The 17264-nt window shown below is 39.7% G+C and overlaps 1 protein-coding gene and 1 pseudogene across 1 annotated transcript in view; both read left to right on the top strand.

The window, feature by feature from the left end:
• Window positions 1-17264, top strand: part of MIPEP (mitochondrial intermediate peptidase) — a 207202-nt gene that overhangs the window by 73906 nt on the left and 116032 nt on the right. The window contains 3 exon segments of the mRNA XM_019651433.1: window positions 8307-8478; window positions 11585-11789; window positions 12983-13092. Of these exon segments, the coding sequence (XP_019506978.1) occupies window positions 8307-8478; window positions 11585-11789; window positions 12983-13092 (487 nt within the window).
• Window positions 5211-7154, top strand: LOC109387498 (heat shock cognate 71 kDa protein pseudogene; annotated as a pseudogene).

Genomic DNA, 17264 nt, shown 5'->3' with positions numbered 1-17264 from the left:
CTCACAGCGGCTCCCGGCAGCTCACACCAGCTGCCGGCTGCTCATGCTGTCTGCCAGCCACTCACTTAGCTCATGGCAGCCCACTGCAGCCCCCCTGCAGCCTACCCCGTCACTGGCGACTCATAGCAGCCCAGCTCCAGGTCGAGCTGTTGTTCAGCATCTTAGCTATAGAGGGCAGTGTCACTGGCCCTCAATGTGGGATCGAACCACAGCCCTGCTGCTCAGAGCTGTGCTCCCAAGTGAGCTCTTAATCAGCTGAGCCCCTCGACCAGCCCCCTCTTTTCTAATATATTGAATTTATTATTATAAATGTCCTTCTAAACACTTGCTTTCACTGCATCCCACAATTTTGGTAAGTAATATTTTTATTTTGTTCAAAATATCCTAAAATTTCTTTTGAGACTTCTTTTACCCATGTGTTATTTCGGAGTGTGTTGTTTAATCTCTAAATACGTTGGGATTGTCCAGCTATCTTTCTGTAATAGATTTCTAGATTAATCCCATTTTGGTTGGAGAACATACATTGTATGCTTTCTATTCTTTGAAATTTGTTAAGGTGTGTTTTATTTTCTAGAGTATGGTCTGTCTTGGTGAATGTTCCAAGTGATATCTAGGAAAATTTGTATGCCACTGTTGTCGTATGAAGCAGTCTCTAGCTGTCAGTTATATTTAGTTGATTCGTGGTGCTGTTGAGTTAAACGATGTCCTCACTAATTTTCTGCCTGCTGGATGTTGAAGTCTCCAACAATAATAGTGGATTCATCTATTTCTCCTTGCAGTTCTATCAGTTTTTGCCTCATGTATTTTGACACTCTGTTGTTAGGTGCATGAACATTAAAGATTGTTGGTCTTCTTGGAGAATTGACCCCTTTATCATTATGTGATGCCCCTCTTCATCCCTTTCCTTGATAACCTTCCTTACTGTAAAGTCTACTTTGACAGAAATTAATGTAGCTACTCCAAGTTTCTTTTGATTAGTGTCAGTATGGCATATCGTTCTTCATCCCTTTACTTTTAACCTATCTATGTGTTTATATTTAAAGTGAGTTTCTTGTAGACAACATATTGTTGAATCTTGCTTTCGTAATCTACTCTGATGTTCTTTGTATTTTAATTGTTATATCAGACCATTAATGTTCAAAGTGATTAGTGATATAATTGGATAATATATACCATATTTATTAGTTTTCTATTCATTGTTCTTATTCTTTGTTTTCTTTTTTCTTTTTTTGTCTTTAACTCTTTTTCTGCTTTTTATGATTTTAATTGAATATTTTATGATTTCAGTTTTTTCTCCTTTCTCTTTTTTTTAACTTTTTAAAGTAGTTGCCCTAAAGTTTACGATATACATTTACAAATAATCTAAATTTACTTTCTTATAATACTATACTGCTTCATGGTAGTGCAATTACCCAATGCTTTTCAGTCTTATAACATTTTGTCACATGTTTCGCTTATCCATAAGGTAGAATCACCTAATACATTGTTATTATTTTGAACAAACTATTATCTGTTAATTATTTAAAAGTAAAAAAAAAAATTTATGTCTTCATTTATTTCTTCAACACTTTTTCTTTCTTTATGTAGATCCAGGTTTCTGACTTATATCATTTTCCTTCTTCCTGAAGAACTTCTTTTAACATTCCTTGCAAGTCAGGTCTACTAGTGAGAAATTTCCTCAATTTTTTTTTTTGTGTGTGTGTGTATGTGAGAAAGTATTTCTCCACTTATGAAGGATAATTTTGTTGGATACAGAATTCTAGATTTGTGGTTTTTTAAATTTCAATACTTTATTTCACTTCACACTCTTCTTTGCTTACATGGTTTCTGAAGAGAAGTCTGATGTAATTCTTATCCTTTCTCTTCTATAGGTAAGGTGATTTTTTTCCCTCTGGCTTCTTTGAAGATTTTTTTCTTTGTTTCTTTTCTGCAGCTTAAATATAATATGCCAAAGTGGTGTGTGTGTGTGTGTGTGTGTGTGTGTGTGTGTGTGTTTGTGTTTCTGCTTGGTGTTCTCTGACCTTCCTGGATCTGTGGTTTGGTGTTTGTCTTTAATTTGGAAAGCTTTCAGCCATTATTACATAAATTTTTTTGTTGTTGTTTCTTTCTCTTTTTCTTTTCCTTCTGGTATTCCCATTATGTGTACATTATACCATTTGTAATTGTCCCACAATTCTTTGGGTGTTCTCTTCTGTATTTTTAATTCTTTTTTCTCCTTGCATTTCAGTTTTGGAAGTTTTCTGTTGACATTCTTCAAGCTCACTGATTGTTTCCTTGGCTGTATCCAGTCTGTTGATGGGCCCATGAAAGGCACTCTTTATTTCTGTTACAATGTTTTTGATTTCTAGCATTTTCTTTTGACTCTTTTTTAGAGTTTCCATCTCTTTGCTTACATTACCATGTATTCTAGTGTATTTTCTACTTATTCCTTTTGAGTCTGTGGCATATTAATCATAGTTGCTTTAAATTCTCAATCTAATAATCCTAACATCTGTGACATGCCTGAATCTGGGTTGATGCTTGTTCTGTCTTTTTAAACTGTGTTTTTGTCTTTTAGCGTGACTTGAAATTCTTTGTTGAAAGTTGGACATGATGTAGTAGGTAAAGGGAACTGAAATAAATAAATAGGGCTTTAGTGTGAGGTTCTGTGTTTATCTGGCTGGGGGTTAGGTTATGTTTACTTTTTGCAGTAGCTGTGTTATTGGAAGCCTAACTTTCCTTTTCTCTGTTGTCTTTGGGTTTCTCTGGAGACTTCTACTTAAATATGGTCTGAGCTGAGCAGTTCTTTTAGTTGTATCCCCCTGTTATTTTGCAGGAGCCGTATTGATGTGGTGGTGACGTGTGGGCAGGGGATGCATTCTCAAGTCCTGTCATTAGCTCTCAGTCTGTTAGTGAGTCTGTGCCCTTTGGCTGTGACTCTCACAAGTGCTTTTCAGCTCCCCTGCTTTGATGAAACAGGAAGGCTACAGGGGTCTCCATTTAGATATTTTCTTTGCCCAGGTAGGTTAGGCTCTGGTAAGATAGTTTCTTTTGAGAGCAGGCCTAGTGGTTACCAGAAGGTAAGGAGGAGAGGGGAGATAGAAGAGGGAAAAAAGGGTCAAATATATGGTGATGGAAAGAGAACTGACTCTGGGTGGTGAACACATCATGCGACATATAAATGATGTATTACTGAATTGTACACCTGAAACCTATATAATTTTACTAACCACTGTCACCCCAATAAGTTTAATTTAAAAAATCTAAACAAACAAAAAAGAGTAACAGGATATTCTGTTGTATTTTGTAATGGCTGCTTTTTCCTTCTCCCTGCTGGAAACGGGGGGAATTTTTCTTGACCTTCACTGTGAGAACCTGGTACAGCTTCAGATAAAACCCGTAAAAATGTGGGGCTCCCCCCTTAAACTGGGTCTCCTGGAGTTTTTAGCTCTCAGACTGTCCACATTGGAGAATCATGTGTGTTGTGATTGTCTCTGTCCACCTGCCTGTCTTCCCAGTTATGGAGACAGTGATTTGCTCTGTGACCTGTATTCTCTGTAGGATCTACGAAGAGTAACTGATTTTCAGTTTGTCCCGCTTTTCACTTGTTAGGGTGGAGTAATGCCTCACAGGCTCCTTCCATGCCAAACCAGAGGCTAGAGGCCTTGAGTATTTCCTTTTCTACACCGTATTTTTTCCCCAATTTCCATGATATTCCCTTCTTTCAGTACTCTTAACAGCTCTAACTTTTCTTCTGTCTTCCTCTCCACCCTTTATCTTGGGAGTTCAGGGATGCTCTCCTTACCCCACGTCACCCTTCCCCGATGGCCCCATCTCCTTCTACAGCTTTAGCTCACATATGAACGATGGTCTCCTCAGTCTCAATGTCCTGAGTGCCTGACATCCTGTGGGCACCTCCAAGTCAGTGTCTCCAAGCTGAATTTATTTTTTGTGAGCCCTCCATTCTTCTCCCACAAACACTCCCTTCCTCCTTTCTTTCTTTTTTTGTGTTCACTGCTTTGATTAGATGACTCCTCGATTCTGTCTACCCATCTGCTCATGCCAGAACCCTGCTTCTAGACCATTCTTTCTCACTCACCCTCCAAATCCAGTCACTCACACAGTCCCGAAACTGTTTCAACTAAAAGAAAATTCAAATCTGCCTCCTCATCGTTGACCCCACTGCTCTTGCCCTCCTTCAGACCCTTATTAGTTTACCGTCTGCTATCCCCGCCACTCCTGCATTCAGCCCTCCATGCTGTCAACCTTGCAGCATCCCAGAAAGCATCAGATTGCTTCTCTCTTGCCTACAGAAGTGATCGCCCACGTCTCCTGATCTGTAACCAGCCCATTGAGGATGTGGACATAAAACTATTAGAAATTCCATTTAGATTTATTTCCCTTTATAAAAATGTTTCTTTCTTGTTTGGAAATGTAGAACAATAGCACATACATATAATTTATACATGTACTTACATTAAGGTTGAATACTCAAAAATTATTTTGTTGCTAGGGGTACATAATAAAAAACTTGAGAGATCATGGTCCTACAATATAAAATCCCAGTTCCTTAGGTTGGTGTCACAGGTCCTCAGTTGTCTGGACCTGACTGCTTGTGTCCAGGCGCCTCTCCGTCTCCTTTCCCATTTATCCCCCGTATCATGAATACTCGTATTTAACCACCTGGTTACTAGAAGTTACCGGGCTATTTCATGCCTTCATACTGTTGTCACGCTGGTGCTTCTCCCTGGAATTTCCTTCTTCCTTCTCCCTTTCCTCATCCCTCATCCTCACCCCACCCAGCAAACTCCTTCTTCTTAATTTCTTTCTGAGCCCCCCTCCCTGTTCTTACCCCCACAAGTGAAGTCATCGTTTCTATTGCTGTCCCACTGGGCAGTGCTTGTGAACTTGTTCCTTCAACAGTGTCTATTGAGCACCTATTCTGCCCACTGTTCTAGGCTCAGGAGACATGTAGTCAGTTCACTTCCCTGCCTCCTTCACTGTGAGCTCCTTAGAGATAGACTCTCTTCCCATTCCTCACCTGCAACGTCCAGCTGGTGTGTTGATGGCCTGCATGAGCGAATGAATCAGTGAGTGATGACGCTGAACCACTACTGTCTCTCTCAACACTGAGATTCTGTTTTTCTGAAAAATTGATCATGGTCTCATTGAATGCAGAGCAGCTGTAGGGATCGCCCTTCTTCACAAGCCGCACCTACACTCAAGTAACCATGTCTAAGGGACCTGCAGTTGACATTGAGCTTGGCACCACCTACTCTTGTGTAGGTGTCTTCCAGCATGGAAAAGAGGAAATAATTGCCAATGATCAGGGAAACTGAACCACCCAAGTTATGTCGCCTTTACTGATATCGAATGATTTATTGATGATGCCACAAAGAATCAAGTTGCAATGAACCCCACCAACACAGTTTTTCATGCCCAACACCTGATTGGACGTAGATTTGATGATGCTGTTTTTCAGTCCTATGTGAAGCATTGGCCCTTCATGGTGGTGAATGATGTGCTGGCAGGCCCAAGGTTCAAGTACAATACAAGGCAGAGACAAAAAGTTTCTATCCAGAAGAAGTGTTACCTGTGGTTTTGACAGAGATGGAGGAAATCGCAGAAGCCTATGTGGGAAGACTTTGACCAGTGCTGTCATCACAGTACCTGCTTACTTCAGTGACTTTCAGCGTCAGGCCATCAAAGATCCTGGAACTATTGCTGGTCTCCATGTACTTAGAATCATCAGTGAGCTAACTACTGATGCTGCTGTTGCTTATGGCTTAGACAAAAAGGTTGGAGCTGAAAGAAATGTGCTGATCTTTGACTTGGGAGGTGGCACTTTTGATGTGTCAGCTCTCACAGTTGAAGTTGGAATCTTTGAGGTCAAATCTACAGTTGAGGACACCCATTCAGGTGGAGAAGACTTTGACAACCAAGTGGTCAACCATTTTATTGCAGAGTTCAAGCGCAAGCATAAGAAGGACGACAGTGAGAGCAAGCGGGCTGTCCGTCATCTCTATACTGTTTGTGAACATCCTAAGCATATTCTCTCTTCCAACACCCAGACCGATATTGAGATTGACTTACTCTATGAAGGAATCGATTTCTATCCCTCCATCACCTGATTTGATGAAGTGTCTGATTTGAAGAATTGAATGCTGACCTTTTCTGTGGCACCCTGGACCCTGTAGAGAAAGCCCTTGGGGATGCCATGCTCGACAAGTCCCACATCCATGATATTGTCCTGGTGGGTGGTTCTACCCATATCCCCAAGACTCAGAAACTCCTACAGGACTTCTTCAATGGAAAAGAGTTGAATAAGGGCATCAGCCTTAATGAGGCTGTTGCTTATGGTGCAGCCCTCCAGGCAGCCATCCTGTCAGGAGACAAATCTGAAAATGTTCAAGATTTGCTGCTGTTGGATGTCACTCCTCTTTCCCTTGGTGTTGAAACTGCTGGTAGGGTCATGACTGTCCTCATCAAGCACAACACTACCATCCCTACCCAGCAGACACAGACCTTGAGTACTTACTCTGACAACCAGCCAGGTGTGCTCATTCAGGTTTATGATGGTGAGCTGGCCATCATCAAGGATCACAACCTGCTTGGTGAGTTTGAACTCACAGGCATACCTCCTGCACCTCATGGTGAACCTCAGATTGAAGTCACTTTTGATATTGATGCCAATGGCATGCTCAGTGTCTGCTGTGGATCAGAGACCAGGAAAAGAGAACAAGATCACCATCACTTATGATAAAGGTCATCGATAAAGGAAGACATGGAGCGCATGGTCCAGGAAGCTGAGAAGGACAAAGCTGAAGAAGAGAAGCAGAGGGACAAGGTGCCTTCCAAGAGGTCACTTGAATCCTATGCATTCAACATAAAAGCAACTGTTGAAGATTAAAAACTTCAAGGCGAGATCAATGATGAGGACAAACAGAAGATTCTTGACAAATGCAATGAAATAATCAACTGGCTTGCTAAGAATCAGCCTGCAGAGAAGGAAGAATTTGAACATCAGCAGAAAGAGCTGGGCAAAGTCTGTAACCCCATCATTACCAAGCTGTGCCAGAGGGAGGGAGGCAGGCCCGGAGGGATGCCTGGGGTCTGGTGGAGCCCCTCCATCTGGTGGTGCCTCTTCTGGGCCCACCATCGAAGAAGTCAGCTAAAGCCAAACTTGGGCATATGGAAGGACCCAAATTTGTAGCAAATTCCATGGCAGTTTTAAAGTAGAGCTGCTCTATAGTAAATAGCTGGGCATTCTTGATACTTGAATATGGAATATGTGCACAAGGACAGGAAATAATGATGCACTTTACAAGCACTGTATTGTAAAGTGGAAAATGTGATGTCTTAAATAACACTATTTAAAATGGGCACCTTAACAAAAAACCCAAAATTGATCAGGAACTAAGTTGTCAATTTGTAGATTTCTATAGCTGAAATTTCATTTGTGGTATAACTTATGCTCATGCACTAAATCGAATCACCTGTTTAGTAATAAGCATAAGTTTGTATATATTCTATATGTATGTTTTGTTAATCTCAGAAAGTGGAAATAGAATAAGTACCTACTGTTATTCTAGATCCGTTCATTCTGGCTGTGGTTATAAAGCTTGGCCTGACTTAATGACTCAGAAATGAGCATTTACATCACATGTTTTGGATGTGCTTTGGTTTATGTTGGAATAGGGCATAAAAAAAGTTGTTTTTGGATGAAGAATAATTAACCTTGCCAGCATGCTGTCCTTCATTTAAAATATAGAACTACAAAACAGATAAATTAAGATTTAATTGTTTATATTACAGAGATGTTTTCCTTTTACAATATTTTACCGGATATGAACTTTAAGTTCACTTGGTGTGCCTCAGGATTTGTATTTGTTTAACATTTATGTGCTATTAAGTCACAACTTTTTTAGATTATAACACATTTCATAAAGTGAGGTTTACCATTACAGCTCAAACGGTCAGCTTTTGTACATAAGCATGTTTAAAATAAAAATTGTGTGTAGTGTGGGTAATTGAGATAGAGTACTTAGTTGAGTCAGAGAGAGGCTAAATAACCTGAAAAGAATGAAGATTAGGGAATGGTATGTCGACCTTAATTACTCGTATTACTCTTACTACTAGTAATAATAAGACTGCTTTTCTTCTGAAGAAAACTGAATCTGGAATTCCCTTAAAAGATAGAAATACACCTTTATGTTTCAATCGTTTTTAAGCTACTGTGGTTCAAAATTTAAATGAAAAGCTATCTGAATTTACCTTAAGAAACTGAATTAAACAAAAATCTTTTGAACTTCTTCTCTTTCTCTTAGGTATAACATTGAGCCCAGTTTATACTGCCCATTTTTCTCCCTTGGAGCGTGCATGGAAGGCCTGAATATTTTGTTAAACAAACTGTTTGGGATTTCGTTATATGCAGAGCAGCCTGAAAAAGGAGAGGTGTGGTGTGAAGATGTTCGAAAACTGGTGAGCATCCCAGTTCAAGTAAAGTTTTGTTACTTTATCTCGATGCAGTGTGTCAGTGTGTCTCATCTTATTCCCTGCTTCACGAAACATCCAAATCACCACTTCTGATTTAGGACACTGTATAAAAGAAACATTGTTCTCTAAAATCAGTTGATGCCTGAAATGAATGTAAATGTATAACAGCAAAGTTCTCTGAAAAAAAAAATTTTAGGAACTTGCTAGAAGGTTGAATCTTCATATGTTGACAAATTGTAGTTAAAGGGACATTTGTCATTACTTTGTATATTCCTGCTGTGCTGAATATCCTTTTGGGTTAATTCCAGAATTCACTGCATCAATCACCTTTCCTTTCCTTCCAGCCCCTTCCCATCTTGTAGAAGTTTATATTTGCATCAGATTTTAATTTATAGCCTGTCTTCTGATTTGACTTCTTTGATAATAACTTCAAGCCTAGAATCCACCTGTCTCCTATTAGGGCCTACTTTATTTGCGGTGTGAATATTTTAATTTTTTTTCCTGGTAAGACTCTGGGCATTTATTGACCCTGTGTTTCTCACAGAGGTGGTTGTTACAGTGTTTACNTGTCACTGGCCCTCATGTGGGATCCAAACCGGGGCCCTGCTGCTCAGAGCTGGTGTCCCAAGCCAACTCTTAACCAACGTACCACTCGGCCGGCCCTGTGTTGCCTTTTCTCTCTGTTGATGGTGTCCTTTGATATACAGAAATTCTTAATTTTGATGTAGTTAAATTTATGTATTTTTTTTCTATTGTTGCCTGTGCTTTTGCTGTCAAAGCCAAGAAATCAATGCCAAATCCAATGTCACGAAACTTTTCCTGTATGTTTTTTTCTAAGAGTTTTATAGTTTTAAGTCTTAAGTTTGGATCTTTGATTCATTTTGAGTTAATTTTAGTAGATGATACAAATTTTTAAAAAATATTTTACTAATTCTGAAACTGAGATCTCTTGTTAGCTATCTATTTATGTTTAACAGCATAGTGTGCCCCTCTCCCCACGTATTATAAAATCATAGGTACTTAAAAAAATTAATGTGTTCTTGGATTCAAGGAAATAAGATAGCCTTAGCCCCTACACCAAAGATGAGAATGCCAAGCATTTCCATTCCATAGTCTGAATGCCTGCCCCTTGGCCCCATCCCTGAACATCTCCATGGGGAAGCTAGGCTGTCCCTCACTCAGATTATTTGGAGTATCCAGAGTTTTTCTCCTCCTTGCCTCACTACCTCCAGATACTGATCCCTCGAGGAAGCAGGATCTCTTTGTCTCTGCCCAAGACTTTTGATCTGTTCACAAGTTTTAGGGGCATTTCTAAAAGGGAGCACATCTCATAACTTCTGCTTTCCATTTCTAAAGTTGTCTCATCTCTTTCACACTGAATTTTTCCCAGGACTGTGTAATTCTGTGTATCTGAATGGAACTAGCCAAGCTCCTGTGTAGACCTGGGGCTTGATTACCCACCTACAGCTGTTTCCTCAATGTTCAACACTTGTAACACCAAATGTGTGGGGTTTTTCCCACACTGACCAATTCTCCAGTTCTCGGCAGACACCAACTAGGTGTCCTGCCATCTTAATTCTGACAGTCAGTGCTCGCAGTCAGCGCAGACCCCGCAGGTGAAGGGCTCAATTCCACCAGACTGCTTCCTCCGCCCTCCACCTCAGATGCCATTGCAAGACCTGTGCTTCTGCCTGTCCGGTATAAATTGAAGGTTCCCGTGACCCCCCCACTCAGGTTTGATAATTTGAAATAATGGCTCTTAGAATGCAGGAAAACAATTTACTTACTAGATTACCAGTTTATTATAAAAGGATACAACTCAGGAAGAGGCGAGAGCTTCCACGCTCTCTGGACNGGTAGGTGTAGCCCACCATCAAACAGGCAATCTTGTTGTTACACCAGCAGGCCATCCTGCCACCTGTTGGCAGCTCAGTGGCAGCTCAGCTTGGGCACAGCATCACTGGCCTATGTGGGAATCAAACCAGTGGCCCTGTTGCTCAGAGCTCGCGCTCTTAAGTCAAGTCTTAACCAACTGAGCCACTCAACTGGCCCACCAATTCACTTCTTACGTGGGATATGTGAGGTTCATTCCTTTACTTTGGCTGTGTACTGGCAGGTCAACCATCTTCAACAGTTTTAGGCAATTTGATGGGAAATGTGAAGAGTTCAGATTATAAGCTATAACAGAAATAATGGTACCTTATATGTGAATAATGAATCACAATTTCAAAGCATTTTAACAGACATGAGCTAATGAAATCTGGGCAAATGCTCTGGGATTGGACAGGGTAGAGAGGAAGCTCATAGAGGCAAACTGGTTTCCAAGATGGGCTGGCTGGTCGGTGTTGAAGGTGGGACCAGAGTCTAGGCCATCGCTCACTGAGTCCTGGGTTCTTCTTCCTCTTTGCTTGAATGGCTGGTGGCGAGTCCAGGCCAGTGATTCGGAGCTCTGGCTCCTAGGGTTCCACCTGGGTTCCAATCCAAGATGCAGCAATCCTACCTATGTGTCGTTGGGTGTATATGACTTCACATTTCCAAGACCCAGTTTCAGTTATGTTATATGAAAGGTAGGATTCCTGCCTCATAGGGTTATTGTGAAGAATAAGTGATAAAATGTAAGTGAATCACAGCCTGTTCCAGAAGAGTTACTTCAGATCCCTTGCTTTATGAGAGTTTAGAGCTCATCACTTTCAAGGAATAAAGACAGTAGGTATGGAAAGTGTTTTCTAGTTCATTGAAGGGGTTCAATAAATATTAGCGTCCTTTCCCTTAGCAGATCGATGCCTGTCCCTTCCTATTTTCCTGTGGACATCATGAGGGCATGGATCTAAGCTCTGTAATGATGCTGTTTTCACCACATCATGTCAATACATATTTTTGGAGTGAGTGAATGAATTAATCAACATAAGCTCAATGGATTACTGGTATTTTTAAAACATAAAATATTGGCAAAATGAAAAGTTGGAAAAAATTTATGTCTATAGCAAAATAAGTAGAATAAGAATACCATTAAGTTAAAATTTGAACTCATACATTTTGGTATAAGTTTATGTTGATTAAGACTATTTTACCCAAGACTTTTTTCTGTTATGTTTTCTGATTCTCATAGGATTGCCATTTTACAATCCGTGGAGGCAGGTTAAAAGAAGATGGAAACTATCAACTCCCAGTCGTAGTTCTTATGCTGAATCTTCCCCATTCCTCAAGGAATTTACCAACTTTATTGACTCCCGGAATGATGGAAAATCTTTTTCATGAAATGGGCCATGCGATGCATTCTATGCTGGGACGTACTCGTTACCAACACGTCACTGGTGAGTCCTGAAGAGTTGACGTTTATTTAATACAGTTCTTTAAAAACTTGTATTTTATTTTGAATTGGAAAAAATGCTTTTTATTTAGAAAATCTGATCATTTCATATTGTCCTGTGGTCATTTATCACAGATGGCCTCATCTTGTCCTCCCAATTGTTGGGCAGCCCAATCCTCTTAGATGTGTTTCCTTCCTTGCTAACAGTTCTCACTGAGGACTAAGTGTCAGTTGCCTGTCTTTGGGGTTTGTAGCAATGTATGTTTTGTATGTTTTATATGGAATTTAAGTGTGTGGCTATAAGTGCGTGTGAATAATACCTCGCACAGAGTTAGTATGTGAATGAACATTGCCTATCCAAAATCAGTTAGAAAACATATTAAAGCATGTTGAAAAAGTAAGGTAAGGTACTTTTTATTTCTCTTATACTTTTCCCTATATAAAATTATAGTTTTTCATGCTGATCTATGCCCATCTTGGTGATATTATAGATTTTGCTCTTAGTTGTCTTATGTCTAAGTCTTAAGCTCACTATCAGGTGTGGTCAGCTTTAGACCGCCTGGTAAATTGTCCGCATTCAGTATTTATTAACTAACTTTATACACACAGTATTTGGGGGGAGGAGAAGGTATTTGAAAAGATTGCAGATGGGCTAAACAGAATCATAAAATGTTAGTAAAAAGTTCTTATGTGATTTGTTGCTTTAAGTAATTTTGAGTTTAAAATGTTGCTTTTCTGCACTGAGGACTGAATGTTATAAGATGCAATCAATGGATAAAAGAAAGTACTTTTAAAACAAATGAAGGATAAAAGCATTTGGTGGTGGAGTGCTGTGAATTAAATACAAATGCTATATTAAATGTCAGAATGTTTTAATTTGTGTTTCGTGTATAGTTCAGCATAGCTGAAGACAGGCTTGTTGGTAGAAGGTGTGAACCGCTGCTTTACAAGGTGTTTTATCCAGCTGTGCAAATATTTTGCTTTACTTTTGATACATAGGAAAATGTATAGGATTATAATAAACTTTTCTGCAAATATGTGCAATAATTTTATAGAAATGAAATACTGATTTAATGAATTAAAGCTTATCATAGTTCATCAGAAGTCCAATAAAAATTTTAAAAGAATGCATAAAAAAGTTAGATGAATATCTTGCTTTGATTCGTGCCAACTTTTCTTCTTTTTCCCCCATTTTAGGGACCAGGTGCCCCACTGATTTTGCTGAAGTTCCTTCTATTCTGATGGAGTACTTTGCAAATGATTATCGCGTGGTTAACCAGTTTGCCAGACATTATCAAACGGGGCAGGTAGGAAAAACTAGTATTGTAGTACAGTCCTTTGAGTTGTGGTCGTCAGCGTTTATGACCTGCTGGGTCATGTTGAAGTCGGTGCTTTTTTCAGAACTGTCACCCTCTCTCAGTACCAGAAACCTTCTACCGGTTTTTTTTTTTAATTCCCTTTCTATTTTGGAGGTGGGGGAGTAGGGGACTAGTCTAAAGAGTCATAGTCACAGCATATAGTCAGGTGTTGACAAATAGCTGCCCTTAATTATGTGCCAGATAATATCCTGTGTAGCCCTCATGGACATCCCTGAGGAAAGCACTTTAGTCCTGTTTTCCAGAGATGAAAACTAACTCTCTAGCAAAAGAGGCCTTCAGAGCTGCCTTGCTTCAAAAAAGCCTTTCCTCTTTCCTCTTCCTTTATGATTCTGAATATTTGTTCTCTTGGTCTGAATTTTTATGGTGTTTCGTAAAACTGAACCACATTGCCATATTTTCCCAATATGCTTAGGGTCTATATGATGATAAGTCTGAAAATTCCTTAATATTAAAGTTTAGATTTAAATAGTGCTTTATAATGTTAAAAAATTTTAAATTCTGGAAAGTAGGATTAAATTGAGATACCTTATAGTAAGTTAAACATAACTATCAACACTGTATAATTTACTGTCCATGTATATTTCAGAAAATATATTTTTTCCCTACTCTCAGAACTTGGATTATATAATATTACATTGGCTAGTGTTTTCCCCCCTCAGACTTCCTTTCTGAGGGCAGGTGTAAAATTATATTCATCTTCGCACCGTCAGCCTTTAGAATCATGCCTAGCACATAAAAAGCACTGTAAGAAATTAAATGAAGGAATGAATGGAATAAAAAAAAGAAGGGCCCAAACCACCTTTATCTGTGACTCTTCTGATTATGTCCCCAGAGGCATAATGTGTTTCGGTCAAAATTTTTTTTTTAATTGACTTTTTCTAACCATTATTGTCAACTGCAGAATAATGGATGAGTTTCTGGATAACTAATCTGAGTTAGTCATCATTATAATCTATCAGGTATTGGATGACAAAATTGAAATATTTATAATCCAGTTAGTTACCCATCTATTGCAAAGAATTGCTCTGGAAATTTTGGCAACTCAGCCAATAACATATTATATAACCATCAAATAATAGCGTGCTCCATCCATGGCTCCACATTTGGGGATTTGGGAGTGCTTAGGAAGACCTGATTAAATTCCCCCTTTCTAATTGCTCCCCTGCCCGTCCTCAGAGGTAGCAGAGCATGAGGCGTGTTGGAGCAGAGCCACACACACAGTGCGTGGACCATGAAGGAGACCAGCTAACTGCTGAGGACATTGGAAGAGGCTTCATCTTGGAAGCGCTGGGGGACTAGGGCTTGGAAAAAAATATGTCAAGGGGGCAGTTTGTCAGTCAGCTATCAGCAGCTCTCATCCATCTCATTAAAAGTATTTATTGAGGAAACACTAAGGACATAAATAGGTCCTTCAGTCAGAAAGTACTTGTTGAGTTTTCATTATGTACCAAGCACTGTTCTCAGCATCCGAAAAACAGTCAAAAATAAGTGAGACAACAGCCCAGTACTCACTGTGGCTCTTAGGGGAACTAGGGCAGAGCTCAGGACAAGGTAATTCCAGCCAGAAGGAAGAGGCATTGGTGCGATGCTGGGTGTGGCAAGAGTAGAAGGAAGAAGGGCGAGAGAGACAGAAAAAGATGCAGGAATGTTCTTGTTCCTAGAATTTGCTCCCCGTCTGTCTCTGCATTCTTCTTGCCCTCACATACCTTTTAATCCCAGCTCGCTTACTAGACCACCTTTTGTGACTGGAGCATTTTCTTAGCATAGTTTATACTGGGCTTTGCTGTCACACTTCCTCTTGGGAGTTGTGTTTACTCCTGGCCACTGACTGTCATACAACTCTTCCCCAACCCATTTCCTCATTAGCCTTCGGCCGACAGTGGCACAACTTCCGTGGACTCCACCTGTGAACTTGTGGCCTTGCTCAGCCCTTAGTAGGGTTTAAATGAAGGCCTGCAAGCATGTAGTCAAGCAGTAATGAGGGTAGAGCTAAGGCACTGGCAGTGTTGGCTAGAAGAAGCAGAATTCAAGAGCTATTGGAAACTNCTTGTCACTATATTTGAAGAAACAAAGATGATCTCACTGTCTCTTCGCTACGTTTTGTGAGCATCGGCTCGGTGTGACGGTGTTACTGAAAGCATAGAATGGAGCACATTTCATCGCTGTCCTTCATTACCTAAATATCTATCTCTTTGTAAATAGTGTACTTAAGAAATTATAGAGATTGATAAGATGCAGAGATATAATGACAAGAAAAACTGGTAACAGAAGAGCAGAAGGACAGAGTGCAGAGGGGAGAAGTTTCCCCAGAGCAGGACGTGAGCCCACGCAGGCAGCACTTCTTGCGTTTGGTTCACTGCTGTATCCCAAACACCTTGAACAGTTCCTGGCACCAAGTAGGTGCTTAATAGATGCTTGTTGACTTAATGAATATATGCATGCAGGACGTTTTAAAACATACAGTTCAGCTTCTCTTTGGCAGAATTGTTGAGTTGTGACAAGACAAAGAAGGCAAGATGGAGACAAGTGCTTGAGCTCTCCCCTATGAGCCGGGTCTCTCTCATAGGCCCAGTTTTGGAGAGGGGCATCCATGAGAATATTACCGATCTTCAACAGAGGCTAGAAGCTGTTTCATTTTTTCTGTGTTTGAGGGCTATAGCTTGTATGAACATACATCATTACATTCAGAGATTTGAAGGAGAAATAATTTTGCTGCTAAATTGTCCAGCCAGCACTTACTCCCAGCTACTTTTGTTGGTTTCTGAAGTCTGCAGAGCTGTGTGCAGTAGCGGTGTCGTAGGGAGCGGAGGGCCCGAATGAGGAGGGTTTCCTCTGGACAGAATTCCCAAATCAAAAGCGTTGAGAGATGACAGGGAAATAGAAGGTATTTCCAGGTAATGTGGGCTGTAGAAAGCAATGAAATGTCTATAATGGTGGCTGTGCATGAGTTATATAGAGATTCTTATGTTAGGGATATTTTTCCACTTGTAGAGTTTCTGATGGCCTCAGTCACCACTCAATTAAAAAATTTTTTTTCCAGGCGGTGGTTCATGAATCTGAAGGATTGTTGGGGTACATTTACTGTGACTTTTTTCAGCGAGCAGACAAACCACATCAGGTGATTCTTTACTTACAATCTGGCCTCTCTAGAAGTGATAATCAGTTAATTTATGTTAATGTGAACTTTACATCTCATTTTTATAGTTCCCTAATATTTAAAAGGCATTAATGATAGTTACTAAAATATATAAATTTGAAATTAGGATAGAATTTAAACATAATAAATGTTATGAAATAATTACATACGTCTGTATATGTCACTTTTATCTGGGTCATGGTAATAATGATAGCTGACATTTTATGAGCCCTTCTATGTCATATCACATCTTTGAATGTTAACCTCAACGTTTTGAACTAGGCACTGACATTAGGAGGAAACCGAGATCAGAAAGGTTAAGTTACTTGCCCAAAGTTACACAGTTAGAAATGCTAGGATTTCAACCCAAATATTCTGACTAAAGCCATAGCTCTTAAGTACTTTCCATACTTGATAATTAACCTAATTTAAAATTGCAGAAAATACAGTATCCCTACCCCTCCTCCCCGCATATGCAGGGGCTCGAAGAATCCAGTGGATGCCTGAAACCAGAGATAGTACCAAACTCTATATATACTATGTTTTGTCGTATACATACATATCTATGATAAAGTTTAATTCATTGTAAGAGATTAGCAACAACTAATAAAAATAGAAACAATTATAATAATATACTGTTATAAAACTTCAGTGAATGTGGTCTGTCTCTCTCTCTCTGATAACTGAGGAGCCCACTAAATGACTAACGAGCAGATAGTGTATACAGCGTGGAGACGCTGGACAAAGAGATGATTCATGTCCTGGGAGGGACAGAGCAAGACAGTGCACGATTTCATCATGTTACGCAGGACAGTGTGCAGTTTAAAATTTTTCCATTTAATATTTTTGGACCACAGTTGACCATGGATAACTGAAACTGTGGAAAGTGAAACCGTGGATAAAGGGGGACTACTGTATGTCTATATGGAAACCTTCCCATCACCAATTCACTTCTTTTTTTTTT

Source organism: Hipposideros armiger, unplaced genomic scaffold (assembly GCF_001890085.2).
Source record: "Hipposideros armiger isolate ML-2016 unplaced genomic scaffold, ASM189008v1 scaffold_160, whole genome shotgun sequence".
NCBI lineage: Eukaryota > Metazoa > Chordata > Mammalia > Chiroptera > Hipposideridae > Hipposideros > Hipposideros armiger.
This window is presented reverse-complemented; position numbering and strand designations above follow the sequence as displayed.